The sequence below is a fragment of the Heteronotia binoei genome, chromosome 13, assembly GCF_032191835.1.
Source record: "Heteronotia binoei isolate CCM8104 ecotype False Entrance Well chromosome 13, APGP_CSIRO_Hbin_v1, whole genome shotgun sequence".
Classification (NCBI taxonomy): domain Eukaryota; kingdom Metazoa; phylum Chordata; class Lepidosauria; order Squamata; family Gekkonidae; genus Heteronotia; species Heteronotia binoei.
This window is the reverse complement of record NC_083235.1, coordinates 9,305,830-9,321,529: the sequence shown is the minus strand read 5'-3', so window position 1 is coordinate 9,321,529 and position 15,700 is coordinate 9,305,830. Positions and strand designations below refer to the sequence as shown.

Sequence of the window (15,700 nt, the reverse complement as noted above, 5' to 3'; positions counted from 1 at the left end):
TCCGACAAAGGAACTCCGGTCCTCTCACTCCCCAAAACCTTTCTACATCTGGTCTAAAAAGTTGTGGGTTCGGTGTGCCGTTCCTCAGAAAGCTGAGTCTCTCAAGTCTATTGCAAGCGGAAAGACTAAGTCAGGGTGGCCAAACTTGCTTAACCTAAGAACCACATAGAATACAAGTCAGTCGTTTGAAAGCTGCAAGAGATGGACATCAGAAGTTCGAGAGCCACGAGGGAGGGAGAGAGGGAGAGAAAGAAAGAGAAAGAGAGAGAGAGAAAGAGGGGGAGAGAGAGAGAGAGAGAGAGAGAAAGAAAGAAAGAAAGAAAGAAAGAAAGAAAGAAAGAAAGAAAGAAAGAAAGAAAGAAAGAAAGAAAGAAAGAAAGAAAGAAAGAAAGAAAGAAAGAAAGAAAGAAAGAAAGAAAGAAAGAAAGAAAGAGAAAGAAACTTTAACTTCAAATGCCTTCTCTAAGCCTCCAGCTGGCTTGGCATAGTGTTTTAAAGAGACTTCAAATGCCTTCTCCAAGCCAGCCAATGGGGCAGTAGGGGCTTCCGTGAGCCACACAATATGTGTGAAAGAGCCACATGTGGCTCCTGAGCTGTAGTTTGGCCACCCCTATTTAGCAAGTTTCCCTGAGTAACGCAGGCAGACAAACATTCAGAGAAAGCCACCCAACACATCCTCAGCTGCGGCTCAGTGGCAGAGCATCTGCCAGGCATGCGGCAGTCCCAGGTTCAATCTCCAGCATCTCGAGTTATAAAGGATCAGGTAGGAGGTGACGTAAAAGACACCTGCCTGAGACCGTGAGAGAGCTGCCGCCAGTCCCAGTAGATAATATATCTGATGGACTAAGAGCCTGATTCAGTACATGGTGGCTTCATGTGACAATTTGTGCTTTCAAATATGAGTTATGCTGCATGGTCTGATTCGGTATAAGGCAGCTTTGTGTGTATCACCGGAAACCATGGTACCGATGCTCCATCGGTGGCCAAATGTGCTTAATGTAAGAGCCACATAGAATAAACGTCAGGTGTTTGAGAGCTGCAAGACATGGGAAGCAAGGAAGGAGGGGGGGAGAGAAGGAAGGAAGAAAGGAGGGAAGGAGGGAGGGAAGGAAGGAAGACAGGGAGAGGGGAAAGAGATGGAAAAAAAACCTTTAACTCTCAGTGCATTTGCCAAGCCACCAGCTGGCTTGGCGAAGTGATTTAAAGAGAGAAATGCCTTCCCCAAGCTGGCCAGTGGGGCGGTGGGGGCTTCAAGAGCCATGCAATACGCGTGGAAGAGCCCCACGTTGCTCCTGAGCCCCAGGTTGGCCACCCCTGCCCTATACGGTCAGACAGGTCAAGTGGTGCACTCGTTCCAAAGCTATATCACTTCAGCATGAAAAGGAGGAGTTGCATCCATGAATGTTCCTCTTTTTAAAAAACCAACTCCCTTCGACAGAAGTGATGGGGCTCAGTGTCACCTCCTCTTCGCCATGCTGGTTTTCCAAATGCAAGAGGATTCTGATATTAGAAAAGCGCAAACCGCTTTGTGCATTTGGAATGCCTGGCCAAACCCCCTTCCTGCCAGCCAAAAGCTGCTCTCCTTCCCCTACACCAAGGGTGGCCAGAATGCCAACTTGGAGAAGGCATTTAAAAGTTGCTTTCTTTCCACCTCTCCCTCCCCTTCTATTTGCCTTCCTTCTTTCTTCATATCTGGTGGCTCTCAAACATCTGATGGTCATGTGTTTTGAGGCTCTCAAACATCTGACATTTATTTCACGTGCCTCTCAAGTTAAGATATTGGATTTGGATCCCTCCCTATACTCTGAATCTCAATCTCAGAGCGGCTCACAATCTCCTTTATCTTCCTCCCCCACAACAGACACTTGAGAGGGCTCTCACAGCAGCTGCCCTTGCGAGAGCTGTGGCTAACCGAAGGCCACTCCAGCAGCAGGAAGTGGAGGAGTGGGGAATCAAACTCGGTTCTCTCAGGAGTGGAGAATCAAACTTGGTCCGTGCACTTCACCACTACACCAAACTGGCAAGTTTGGCCACTCCTTTGGGGCAGAATGCTCAGACACAGTGCTTCTTCCACCTGTGCCCTTACCGGGAAAGCCTGGATGCTACTTCCGCCTGTATGAACTTGCCCTTGGTCTCCAGGTTTTTATGCCCACCTCCCTCCCCTCAACTCTCTCACCTGTCTCAAGGTACCAGAGATCCTTGCAGCAGACCTGGTTGTTCCACGCCTTGCGGTAGCCGTCACGCCCACTCCAGATATACAGGCGAGTGTTGATGGCCACAGCGCAGTGGCCGGCTCGGGCCCGTGGGATATTGTCCTCCAGCGTGTCCATCAGGATGGGCTCCCAGGCCATGGAGTCTGGATGCAAAGACAAAAGAGTCAGACAGAAAAGGACAGGGCTTTTTTTGCAGCAGGGACTCCTTTGCACATTTGGCCACATGCCTCTGAGGTAGCCAATCCTTCTGGGGCTTACAGTAGGCCCTGTATGAAGAGCCCTGGAAGCTCTTAGTCCTAAGGAAAATCAACCCTGACTGTTCCCTGGAAGGTCAGATGCTGAAGCTGAAATACTTGGGCCACACAATGAAAAAGACCCTGATGCTGGGAAAGACAGAAGGCAAAAGAAGCAGGGGATAGCAAAAGAGGAGATGGACAGCGTTTCTGATGTGACATGAATTTGAGTGGACTTCAGAGGATGGCGGAAGACAGGAGGGCCTGGTGTGACTTTGTCCACTGGGTCGCTAAGAGTTAAGAACATAAGAGAAGCCACGTTGGATCAGGCCAATGGCCCATCCAGTCCAACACTCTGTGTCACACAGTGGCCAAAAAAATTATACGTATTGTGTGTATATATATGTACATATGTGTATATACACACACACACACACACACACACATATACACACACTGTGGCTAACAGCCACTGATGGACCTCTGCTCCATATTTGTATCCAATCCCCTCTTGAAGCTGGCTATGCTTGTAGCCGCCACCACCTCCTGTGGCAGTGAATTCCACATGTTAATCACCCTTTGGGTGAAGAAGTACTTCCTTTTATCCGTTTTAACCCGACTGCTCAGTGATTTCATCGAATGCCCACGAGTTCTTGTATTGTGAGAAAGGGAGAAAAGTACTTCTTTCTTTACTTTCTCCAACCCATGCATAATCTTGTAAACCTCTATCATGTCACCCCGCAGTCGACGTTTCTCCAAGCTAAAGAGCCCCAAGCGTTTCAACCTTTCTTCATAGGGAAAGTGTTCCAACCCTTTAATCATTCTAGTTGCCCTTTTCTGCACTTTTCCCAATGCTATAATATCCATTTTGAGTTGGGACTCGATTTTGCAACTGAACAACAACAAAGCTCTTGGAATTTGGCTACATCAGGGGTGTGTGGCCTAATAGGCAAAGGAGTTCCTGCTACAAAACCCCCCCTGCTGAAAGGACAGGGGTGGAAGCGGACAAAGAGTTGAAGTGGTGCCCCTCCTTTCTCTCTTCACGTACCTAGGTTGAGGCAAGCCAGGGTGTTTGTGCATTTCCACTCTTTTTCGTGCGTGGCCACTTTCACGTCGTCCATGACGAGCGGCACCCAGCCCCCAAACACATACATCCTGCCGAGGGAAGAGAGGAACGTGAACAGAAGGCAGTGGGGTGTAGTGGACAGAGCGTAGTGGACTAGAAGACCCATGTTTGAATCTCCACTTGACCGTATAGATTATTGGGCTCCTTGGGCCTAAGGGAAATGGGGCAATTGCAAAAGTCAAGTGGAAAAAGAGCCGTATTTGAACGCGGGCAACGATGCCGGGTTATTACCAGTAATGGCAAATTATTGCTTTTAACTAATGGGTTTTATTGCATTTCTATTATTGACACTGCACGCGATCTTCAGTTCCTGCAAAACAGAAAGGCAGCTAATAATTGCCTTAAAAATAGATAAATGAAAAGAAAAAGCCAGACAGAGGCCAAACGAGAGACAGTAGCTAATCCCACCGCAACACTGTGCGTCTTAAGTACGGTCAAGGTGCAGCTAACTTGTGAACCCCACAAGAGGCGGTTTGCCATTGTCTTCCTCTGGGTAATGACCCTGGACTTCTTTGGTGCTCTCCCAATCAACTACTAACCAGAGTCAACCTTGCATAGCTTCTGAGATCTGACAAGATCAGGCTAGTCTGGGCCTTCCAAGTCAGGACAGAGACAAGCTGCCTGCCTCTGCGTAGCAACCCTGGACTTCCTTGGTGGTCTCCTATCCAAGCCCTGAAGCAGGCTGACCTTGCTTTGTTACTAAGATCTGGTGAGATCAGGCTAGAGGAGGCCATCGGTTACGAAAACGGAAACGAGAAGCCGGTCTTGTGCCCAGACTAGCATAGCTTTAACTCGACACATAGAAAGAAACAGCCAATGTTATCTGGGAACATTGCCCTTGGGGGCTCTGCTGTCACTGGCCAGTCCCACCCCACCTCCGAGTAGCAATAGACCCCACAGGGCAGCTGCAAGGATAACGCGCAGGACACGAGAACAGAAGAATATATTGGATTTATATGCCACCCTTCGCTCTGAATCTCAGAATGGCATACAATTTTCTTTTATCTTCTTCCCCCATAACAGACACCCTTTGAGATAGGTGGGGCTGAGAGAGCTCTCCATAGCTCTGCGAGAGCTATGGCTGACCCAAGGCTGTTCCAGCAGCTGCAAGCGGAGGAGTGGGGGAATCAAACCCTGTGAGGTGGGTGGGGCTGAGAGAGCTCTTACGGCAGCTGCCCTTTCAAGGACAGTTCTGCAAGAGCTATGACTGACCCAAGGTCATTCCAGCAGCTGCAAGCGGAGGAGTGGGGGAATCAAACCCTGTGAGGTGGGTGGGGCTGAGAGAGCTCTTACGGCAGCTGCCCTTTCAAGGACAACTCTGCCAGAGCCATGGCTGACCCGAGGCCATTCCAGCAGCTGCAAGCAGAGGAGTGGGGGAATCAAACCCTGTGAGGCGGGCAGGGCTGAGAGAGCTCTTACGGCAGCTGCCCTTTCAAGGACAGTTCTGCGAGAGCTATGACTGAACTGAGGTCATTCCAGCAGCTGCAAGCGGAGGAGTGGGGGAATCAAACCCAAATCTCTCCCAGAGAAGACTCCGTGCACCTAACCACTACAGCAAACAGCATATCCAGAGAGGAATGGGTGGCTCAAACGGAAGAAGGGAGTCAAGCTGAGGGGTGCCAGGGCTTACTTGTTCCCGATGGTCGTGGCCGAATGCAGGCTGCGTGGGAGAGGAGCTACTCCGCTCAACGTGGGCTTATTCCACGTCAAAGAATCTGAAGAAGAGGGGGAACACAATATGCAAAAGGAGTCACGGCAAGGCCTGGCCATAGCAACCAGCCGGTCCTGCTGGCAGACTCCAACCCCGTCCTCTCTCAAGCCGTTTTTGAGGAGTTTGTAGCTCCAGGACTGAAAACTTGCCTCTCTGAGTCCCCTCCCCTGACAGCCAACGCCCAGTGCCATTACCAATGTCCAGCGTCCACAGGTCGCCCAGACGACAGCCACTCATGCCACCGTAGATGACCAGCTTGGATTTTTTGTTGTCCTTTTCTGTGTACACCACAGCGGTGTGGGACTCCCGTGGGGGAGGCAACACCCCGTAGGTGATGGGGATGTCCCAGGCCACCACGCCAGTCCCCGGACGCAGCTCCAAGATGTAGAGGTCGTTCAGGTATCTGCAGGAGGAGGGGGGGGGGGAAACCCTGAAGGCTAAGCCAGGAATTCTGCTTGCCTTTCAGCCAACAGCACTGCAGTGATATAATTTATGGTTCCCTCTTTGCACGCACTGTAACCAGGGATCATTTTGTAGAAAAATAGGTGGTGGAGCTCATTCGCATAACTCATCAGCGTACGCCAACTCCCCCCCCCATCAGTCAAAAGCAAACCAACACAAGAAAGGAGAGCCCGGGGCGAGGCCTGCTTGGGCTGGCTAGAGATCCAGCCAGTCCAAGCAGGCCTCGCTCGCCTGGGGTCTCCTGGGCTGCCCCCCGCCGCCCCGTCAAAAGGCCAGCGACCCACTCGGCTGTCCAAAATCACATGCAAAGTGGAGAAACGGTGACGTGGGCTTCTCCGGAGGTTAATCAGGGCTGCTGGGGGTGATGATGATGATGATGATATTGGATTTATACCCCGCCCTCCACTCCAAATTTCAGAGTTTCAGAGCAGCTCACAATCTCCTTTCCCTTCCTCCCCCACAACAGACACCCTGTGAGGTGGGTGGGGCTGGAGAGGGCTCTCACAGCAGCTGCCCTTTCAAGGACAACCTCTGCCAGAGATATGGCTGACCCAAGGCCATTCCAGCAGATGCAAGTGGAGGAGTGCGGAATCAAACCTGGTTCTCCCAGATAAGAGTCCATGCACTTCACCACTACACCAAACTGGCTGTGGCAAAGCTCCTGGTAGCTGGCTAGCTGCCCGCCCTCCTAATCCAGGGATTGTTACGCAGCTGCACCTACTATTCAGTGGACAAGGGAGGGAGATGGAAATTTTCCAAAACAAGACAGAACAATGCTTTGGTACATGCTTTCAGCTGCACGGACATTATATGCACAGATGTGGAAACAAGACAAAATACCAGAAAAATGGGACTGGATTATGAAAACTATGCGTTGGAGTGAAATGGACAAGTTGACTAGAATCTTAAAAGAATATGATTCAGAGAAGTTTAAAAATGAGTGGGGAAAATTTCAGAAGTATGTTGAAAAACAATGGAAGGTGAAAGGACACTTGGTGTTTTTTGATAACAGTTAAATGTTAGAGAAAACGTAAATGGACTTTAGTGAAAAAATGTGATTATGGGAATATAACCTTTCTTATAAGGATAATATCGAAGATAGATAATAACCATAGTTAATGGTCTTTTCCTTATTTTTAATTTACTATAGTTCTAAGGTCTTTTTTTATGAAGATTCTTAAAATGTCAAATTACCTTTTATATATTTTTTTAGTATTTTAAGTAAACAGCAGCAGAGGAGGTCACGAAAAGGGGGGGAGGGAGGTGGAAAATATAATGCAATGTATTGGTATTAAACATTTAATCACACAGTTGAATATTATAAAACATTGCAGAATAATAAAAATTGTTTTAAACTGACAAGGGAGGTAGATGGGGAGGAGGAGGGGGGCATCAGAAAGGTTCAGGAGCTGTGCTCCTGTGAGCTCCTGATGAATCCAAGGCCTGACTGTAACAAACATTTCGTTAAGTACGTTAAAGTAGCGGTAACCAGACAGAAATGAGAAGTCGCCGTCCGAACGGCTCTCCCGTGATGCGGAGAAGGACACGTACCTGGGAATGTTGTTCTTGGGGTCTTCGCTGTCATTGGCCAGCCCCCCAAACAGGTAGCACTTGTTGCCCACTAGCGAGAAACTGTGGCCGAGGCGTGGGCAGGGCGCAGGCCCGTTCTTGGGAGTTTTGGCTTTCAGTCTTTTCCACTCCCAGCGGCTGGCCTAGAAGAAAAGGAAAGCACGCCGTTAAGATGAGTAAAGCCAGATTTAGAGGCAGGCGTGATGCATTCTGCATATAAATAGCCAGAACAGGGGAAAAAGGAACACAGGCGGCAACTCCCGGCAGCTGAGCTAGATTTCAGACCAGGCTTAGAACCCCACAAGTTCTGGGGAATATAAACTTTTGAGAGTTCATTTTGTAAGTAGGAATGGCGACCCCTGAGATCTTATATCCCAGCCTGAAGCTGAGAGGGGCATTGCAAAGGAGCCAGGATGCAGAGGTACAGCCCAAAATGCCATCGGCTTGATTAAGCAAAGGAGAAAGCTCATTGCATTTTGCACTGTGCCTCTGCATCTTGACTCCCTTCCTTGCAGCGCCCTCCCACCTTTGGGCTGCTAAATAATAACTCGGGAATCTTCATTCCGACTTGTATCTGTTAAAGGGAGCTTTAACTCTCTAAAACAGGGGTGTCAAGAACTGACCTGTGCAGGACTCCTACCTGGCCCACAAGCAACTGGCATGTATGGAAATATAAGGTACACTCCCTTTTATGGTACCCCTTGGGAAAATACAAATTGAACATATGAACATATGAAGCGGCCTTATACTGAATCAGACCCTCAGTCCATCAAAGTCAGTCTTGTCTACTCAGACTGGCAGCGGCTCTCCAGGGTCCCAAGGTGAGGTTTTTCACGCCTACTTGCCTGGACCCTTTTTAGTTGGAGATGCCGGGGATTGAACCTGGGACCTTCTGCTTACCAAGCAGATGCTCTACTACTGAGCCACCGTCCCTCCCCATGAACATATGATGCTGCCTTCTACTGAATCAGACCCCGGGTCCACCAAAGTCAGTCTTGTCTACTCAGACTGGCAGCGGCTCTCCAGGGTCTCAAGCTGGGGTTTTTCACGCCTACTTGTATTATTAATACCCAAATTGTATTATGATTAAATACATATACGAGGGTTGTTGTGGGCTTCCCTTTAAAGCAACTGCTTTCACTGCTCGGAATCAATCGCTTTTGTGTTTTGAGTAAAAAAAAAATATATATATTGTTCATTGGGTTTGCCTGTTTCCTTTACAAAGTCTATAATGCCAGCACCTGGTGTTGCATTTTATGGCATACGTGGCTCAGCCTGACAAAGCGACATCCGTATCAGATCTGGCCCTTGTAAAAATGAATTCAACGCTTTTGCTCTAAAACCTCATCCCCCGCTCCCCATTTTGTTGGTCTTTAAGATGCTAATGGACTCACTTCTGGCTCTTGCAGATCAACACGGCTACTCTCTACCAGTATCATAAGAACGTAAGAGAAGCCATGCTGGATCAGGCCAATGGCCCACCCAGTCCAACACTCTGTGTCACATAAGGACATAAGAGAAGCCCTGTTGGATCAGACCAGTGGCCCCTCCAGTCCAACACTCTGTGTCACAGAAGAACATGAGAGAAGCCATGTTGGATCAGGCCAGTGGCCCATCCAGTCCAGCACTCTGTGTCACACAGGGGCCAAAAAACCCAGGTGCCATCAGGAGGTCCATAAGAACATAAGAGAAACCATGTTGGATCAGGCCAATAGCCCATCCAGTCCAACATTCTGTGTCACACAGGGGCCAAAAAACCAGGTGCCATCAGGAGGTCCATCCGTGGGGCCAGGACACTAAAAGTCCTCCCATTGTTGCCCTCCTCAAGCACCAGGTATACAAAGCATCACCTGCCCCAGAGAGTTCCGTCAATAGCCTGTGGCTAACAGCCACTGATGGACCTCTGCTCCAGATGTTGATCCAATCCCCTCCTGAAGCTGTCTATGCTTGTAGCTGCCACCGTCTCCTGTGGCAGTGAATTCCACGTGTTAATCCCCCTTTGGGTGAAGAAGGACTTCCTTTTATCCCTTCTAACCCGACTGCTCAGAAAGCTGGAAGCTCTGCACAGGCCCTGTAAGGTAGCGACGATGACTCCAAGACAAAAGGCCCAACTTCTTCATCAAGCTCTCAACCCGCCACCTTTTGGCAAACAAGGAGAGGACCCACATGACCACCAGCCACTCACCTGAAGTTCATAGAGATCGTTGCTGTACTTGCCGTACTCCACCATCCCGCCAAACACCAGCAAGCGGGTCCCGTCGCAAACGAACCCGTAGGCGGCACAGCCAGGGGGGATGTCCCCCCGCACGGCTGGGATGAACCACTGGTTTGTGGCTGGAAGGCAAGGAAATGGAAGTCAGGAAGACGGCACTCAGTTCTGCACAAGTCCAATGGGGTTTCAGGTAGGATATACCTGCAGCCTCTGAAACGCTGGACTGTAAAACCACAAAGTTCTGTAACTGAGAGTTTATCGGGCCAAGGGGCTCACCCTTAGAACCACAGAGTTGGAAGGGATCCACAGGGTCATCTAGACCTACCCCCTGCACAATACAGGAAACTAACAAATACCTGCCCCTAAAGTCACAGGATCTTCATTGCTGTCTGATGGCCATCTAGCCTCTGTTTCAAAACCTCCAAGGAAGGAGAGCCCACCACCTCCTGAGGAAGCCTGTTCCACTGAGGAACCGCTCTAACGGTCAAGAAGTTCTTCCTAATGTTGAGCTGGAAACTCTTTTGATTTAATTTCAATCCATTGGTTCTGGTCCTACCTTCTGGGGCCACAGAAAACTATTCCACCCCATCCTCTATAGGACAGCCCTTCAAGTACTTGAAGATGGTGATCATATCACCTCTCAGCCACCTCCTCTCCAGGCTAAACATCCCCAGCTCCTTCAACCTTTCCTCATAGGACTTGGTCTCCAGACTCCTCACCATCTTCATTGCCCTCCTCTGGACCCAGTTCCAGCTTGTCTAGATCCTTCTTAAAACGTGGTGCCCAAAATTGAACAACCCTGCACTCACTACAGCGGGAATCTCATTTGGGGGACCAGGGGAAGCAGACGTCATTTGCGTCGGCTCCAGGTCTTAGAAACACCACAGCCTCAAAGAGCACGGTGAAGCTACGACCTCAGTCTCCAGGGAATAAAATAAAGTGTGCTTGAGTCTTGCAGAAAACGGAGGGGGGGGGGGGGGGCTGGCAGAGTCAAGGGAAGGCAGAGGGGAAGGAGAGAAGAAAGGAATGTTCCCGCTGGCTTGGCTGCAGCATGGGGTTGGGAGGGGGGGGAGAGAACTGTTTACAGTGAGTACAATGAAGGAAGCAACCTATCAGAGAAGAGAGACCGAGGTGGCAGCTGCCAATCGGGAAGCCGGGGCCCGCCCCCTCCCGCTGGGCTCTGGTTGCACAGTGAGAGACTCCGGCAGCTACACGGGGAGTGAGAGTAGGCGCCCTCCCCTCCCACGTGTGCTAAATTTGCAAACCCAGCGTATGGCTTCATCCTACACACTTATCACTGGGGTCGGTCCAGGTTGCGCGCCTCGCGTTTTGCTACCCCCCGTGACCGTCACGCAACCAACCGGGAGGTCTGAAAGAGAGACGGCAAACGCCTCAGGGGGGCTTCGCTGCAAGAGCCCACTTTCCTTGGCGAGAGTCCCCAGTAAGATGTTTAAAAGCCTATTTGCTTATTTCCCTACTGAAGGCTGGGTTTTTTTTTCATGGTCTAGCAAAGGGCTGGGCAAACTTGCATAATGTAAGAGCCACACAGAATAAATGCCAGACATTTCAGAGCCGCAAGGCATGAACGTCAGGTGCTTGGGAGAAGGAAGGAAGGAAGTCAAATAGATGGGGAGAGAGGTAGAAAGAAAGCGACTTTAACTTTAAATGTGACTTGAATAAGTGATTTCAAGAGAGAAATGCCTTCTCCAAGATGGCCAATGGGATAGGAGTGGGGGTTTCAAGAGCCACACAATATATGCCAAAGAGCCACATGTTTGGTCACCCCTGATCTAGCAGCACAAGAGGCCAGGAGGAGGGAAAGAGAGGCAGAATGCCAATCCCAGGTTTAGAGGGGACAGTTACTGCCGGTTACTGTCAGTGCAAGAAAAACAAAGATTCCCCAAACCACGACCTCTTGCAGACAAATTAAAGCGATTCCAGGTCCTTCGGCTAACAAAAACCTTTCCTTCGTTTCCCCAAGTCTCTTGCTGCATTTGGAATTCTTCTGTGAATGCAAAGGGACGTAAGGTCTTTCTTTCCTTTGCATCCCTTTCAGTTTTAACCTCCCAAAAACTAGATGCAAAATGCTACAGGCTGGATCCTATGCCTTGCTTCGTTTGAGTAAGACAGCTCCAGATGGGCAGCCTGTGTTTGTTTGCAGCAGGAGAAAAGAGCAAGGGTCCGGAAGCACCTTAAAAGACTTGCAAAGTTGGTGGAAGGGAGATAAACATCTGAGAGTCGATGAATCTAAAGAAGCGCTACGGAACTCTTGCTTTTTTCCTATCGCTTAGGCAAATGGCTCTTTCAATGCAACACGCTCTCCACTGCTTCACCTACCCCAACAAAGGGGATTTCACACAGGAGCCAATCCTACATTTTAAGCAAGACTTATTGTTTCAGTGCATAGAACAGGAGTGGCGGAACTGTGGCTCTTTCACCTCAATCCTGTGGCTCTCAAAGCCCCACCTACCCTGTCAGCCAGCTTGTAGAATTCATTTCTCACTTTAAATCACTTCTCCAAGTCAAGCCTGCAGGGGATTTGGAGAATGCATTTAAAGTTAAAGTTGCTTTCTTTCGATCTCTCCCTCCTTGCTTTCCCTCCACCCCTCCTTCCTTCCTGTCTTGTGGCTCTCAAATATCTGACATTCATGTCTTGCGGCTCTCAAACATCTGACCTTTATTCCACGTGGCTCTTATGTTATGCAAGTTTGGCCACCCCTGGCATACATAGAACACCGCACTGGTATAGTGTGAAAATCTGCTTGACTCTCATGGACTTTTTTTTTTTACAAAACTGAGCCAGACTTTTGTTTTCCAGACTTGGAAACCCGCATAATCTAAACAGTGAGAACAGAACATGTGAGGAGAGGAGGAAACGCGTTGTGCAGAAGTGAAGGTTTGATGGTCTTTCAATTTCTAAATAGGGCTGCCCCAACTATTTGTTACCTGGAATTCCGCATCCTGAGCCAGCCTCTACATTTACAGTTATCTGTGGAGACTCGAGAAGCGCGCTGCCAACTAGCAATGCTGCTTTCACCACTGAAGCAGCAGGCAGAGTAAGCAAAGACTCCTTTCATAGAATCACAGAGTTGGAAGGGATCTCCAGGGTCATCTAGTCCAACCCCCTGTACAATGCAGGAAACTCACAAACACCTCCCCCTAAATTCACAGGATCTTCATTGCTGTCAGATGGCCATCTAGCCTGTTTGAAAACCTCCAAGGAAGGAGAGCCCTCAACCTCCCAAGGAAGCCTGTTCCACTGAGGAACCGCTCTAACAGTCAGGAAGTTCTTCCTAATGTTGAGCGGGAAACTCTTTTGATTTAATTTCAACCCATTGGCTTTGGTCCTACCTTCCGGGGCCACAGAAAACAATTCGTATGATCCAACAACCCCAAACCTAAACCCTGCTATGTTAACCTTGGCAAAAAGCCTGTGGAAATGAGAAAACCAGGAAACTTAATCCTGTGTTTTTTAAAACAACCTTCCTCTATAAAAATCGAGGCCTGCTTGTGTACTCCCACAGGTTGTGCGGTCTTCAGGGAACACATTTCAGAGGCACCAGAAAAAACGCCAACAGTTCCTGTTAACTTAGCCCACCTGCTCCCTCTCTTCGTTTTGCCAAGGAAACAGAATCCACATTCACGCTGTGCCCATGCCCACAGCCAGGAAGAGCTGACACAGACTCCACCCAATTCCCCCCCCTCAAAACGGAGCAAGCACAGACAATCTTGGGTGGTATTTGCCTACAGAAAGCTCCCCCCCCCCCCAAAAAAACTGGTACTTTCTGTCGGCACCAACATTTCAGCCGGTGATTCTGAACCGCTTTGGTTGGTTTCAAAACAGAATCAGCCAGACCAGCGGCAAATAGCTTCTATCTTGGCGGCTGGGTCCCTCCCGATCGCATACGGGGTGGAATGTTCCAGTGTGCGCTCCCCACCCACAGTGCTTTCGTAAGCACGGCACGGTGGTGGTTCCGAGCGGCTGAGCCGAAGCCGGGCGTCGAGGAGTTAAAAGCTGCAGCGTTTGAAAGTTGAATTTTGCCCGCCAAGCCCTTGGGGAGGGAAGAAAAAGCTCCTCCGTCTGCACCCCCCCACCTGCCACAGGAGCGCAGGAGGGAAACAGGGCGGCAGGCGTCAAGAGGAGAGAGGGGGAAACACCGGGCAGAGCGCAAGAGCTAGACAGTTCACTGGCAAGTGTGAGAGCAGCAGTGTCCTCAGGGTACCCTGCTTGGCATTCTTAAGCTGTACAACCGGGCAGATCTCCGGAATTTTGTCTTTTTCAATCATGGTAGCAAACGTTTTGCTGGCCCGCTCCTGGCTGACGACGGGGCTCGTGTAAGCTGCCGGGAGTTAATCCTATTAAAATGTGCTTTTTTTTCCTCAGGAAAAGAGAAGCCCAACGTCAACTTCTTGCAGGCTCCTTTCCCCAAGGTGGGCTCCCTCCCTCCCCAACTCCCTCCTTCCTCCCCCAAGAGCGGTGTGCACAAATTAGCCCCGCTGGGCACAGATCTGCCGTGAAATCACCCGCCTTCCCTTCCATCTAACGGGAGGCTGTTCCCTGGCACAAGACAAGTCATCACGCCCAGAAGGACTGGAGGGAAACTCAAGGCAGACCAGAACTTTTACACTCTCGGGAGGGTTTGTGCGTAGCGGTTTTCCCCATACTAGCTGGCTGGCAAGCTTCCTCTGGGGCCGATGGAGTTAAACCCATGGCAGGGCTCGCCATACGGATCCGGAGAGAAAGGAGCCGCACACGCCGGCGCACGGCGCGTACACACAGCAGCACGCTCGCCCTGCCGACACCACGATCCCATGTTGCTGCTTTCCCAGTCTGGTGGGGGAATTTCAAAAAACCTTTCCGAGAGTGGTCCTTCCAGCCAAGCTTTCCCCGCAGGAGAGGGGCAACTCCATGCAGGGTTGCAGATACCTTTGCGGGCAGCCAGGTTGCCCCTTCTGCCTGCAAGCCCCGTGCCAGCCCCCTTACCTGTGTTGTAGACGTGCAGCTCGTCCACGATGCCCTCGTTGCCCCCTCCGAAGACCACGATCAGCTCCTTGATGGCCACGGCCCGGTGGCCGTGGCGGGGCCGGGGCACAGGGCCCGACCAGCCCAGGACTCGTTTCCAGCGGGGCTGCAAAAGTCCGGGGGTCCCCGTGCTTCCACCACCACCTGTTGGAGGCGAGCCCCCGCTGGGGGCCATGGGGGAGGCGGCAGCCGCCATGGGGAGGGAGGAAAGCGTGGCAGAAAGTCTTCCTTTCCTTTGGGCACCTTGCTGGGCCGAGGAGGCAGTAGCCCTAAAGGGGTGCCCAATCGGGGTGCGGGGGTTGCCCAACCCCAAGCAACACTGGCAGGAGCCCCCCTGAGGGGGAGGGAAAAGACACCACTAAACCCACCCACCCCCCAAAAATTGGTTTTTTCCCTTTTTGCAAAAGTGGGAGGGGGAGATCCCTTTTTTGGGAAGCAGGGGGCAAAAGGGGAAGGCAGGTGATGGGGAGTTGTGGGGAAGGGGTTTTTTGAGGGGGGTCGTCTGGTCACAGGCCGTTTCCCTCAGGCAAGGGCCAACCTGAGGGGGAGGGGGAAGACACCACTAACGCCCCCACCCCCCACACAACTAAATTTGGGTGTTTTTTTCCCCCTTTTTGCAAAGGTGGGAGGGGGAGATCCCTTTTTTTGGAAGCAGGGGGCCAAAGGCGAAGGCGGGCGATAGGGAAGGGGCTCTTTTTGGGGGGCCGCCTGGTCCCAGGCCGTTCCCCTCAGGCAGGGCCGAGCTGAGGGGAGGGGCAGACACCACTAGCCCCCCACAAAAGTGTTGTTTCCTTCCCCCCTTTCTGCAAGGGTGGGAGGGGGAGATCCCGCTTTCGGGGGGGGGTCACAGGCCGTTCCCCTCAGGCAGGCCCAGCCGAGGGGGCGGGAAGGCGGGCCGGGGGAGCAGCTGCAGAGGCGCCCCCGCGCGAGGGCTGAGCGTGGGGGGGAAACGACCCCCCTCCGAGGGAGCGACCCCCTCCCCCCCCCAGCCGGGGCGAGTTCCTCCTCCTCCTCCCCCCCCGCGCCGCCGGGCCCTTCCGCCGCCCCCCGCTCAGAGCCCGGCCCTGGGAGCCGCCATCTTGTGTTGCCCGGACGGAAAATGGCGGCCGCAGGGAGGGTGAAGCCGCCTCCCCCCCTCCTCCCCTTCCCCT

The 15,700-nt window shown here is 51.3% G+C and overlaps 1 protein-coding gene across 1 annotated transcript in view; it reads right to left on the bottom strand.

The window, feature by feature from the left end:
* The window catches only part of HCFC1 (host cell factor C1), a 57,994-nt gene extending 43,249 nt beyond the window's left edge, over positions 1 to 14,745 (bottom strand). Inside the window, 7 exon segments of the mRNA XM_060253202.1 lie at positions 2,177 to 2,356; positions 3,495 to 3,601; positions 5,203 to 5,287; positions 5,478 to 5,686; positions 7,297 to 7,457; positions 9,500 to 9,648; positions 14,511 to 14,745. Of these exon segments, the coding sequence (XP_060109185.1) occupies positions 2,177 to 2,356; positions 3,495 to 3,601; positions 5,203 to 5,287; positions 5,478 to 5,686; positions 7,297 to 7,457; positions 9,500 to 9,648; positions 14,511 to 14,745 (1,126 nt within the window).
* Between the last annotated feature and the right edge of the window lie 955 nt (positions 14,746 to 15,700).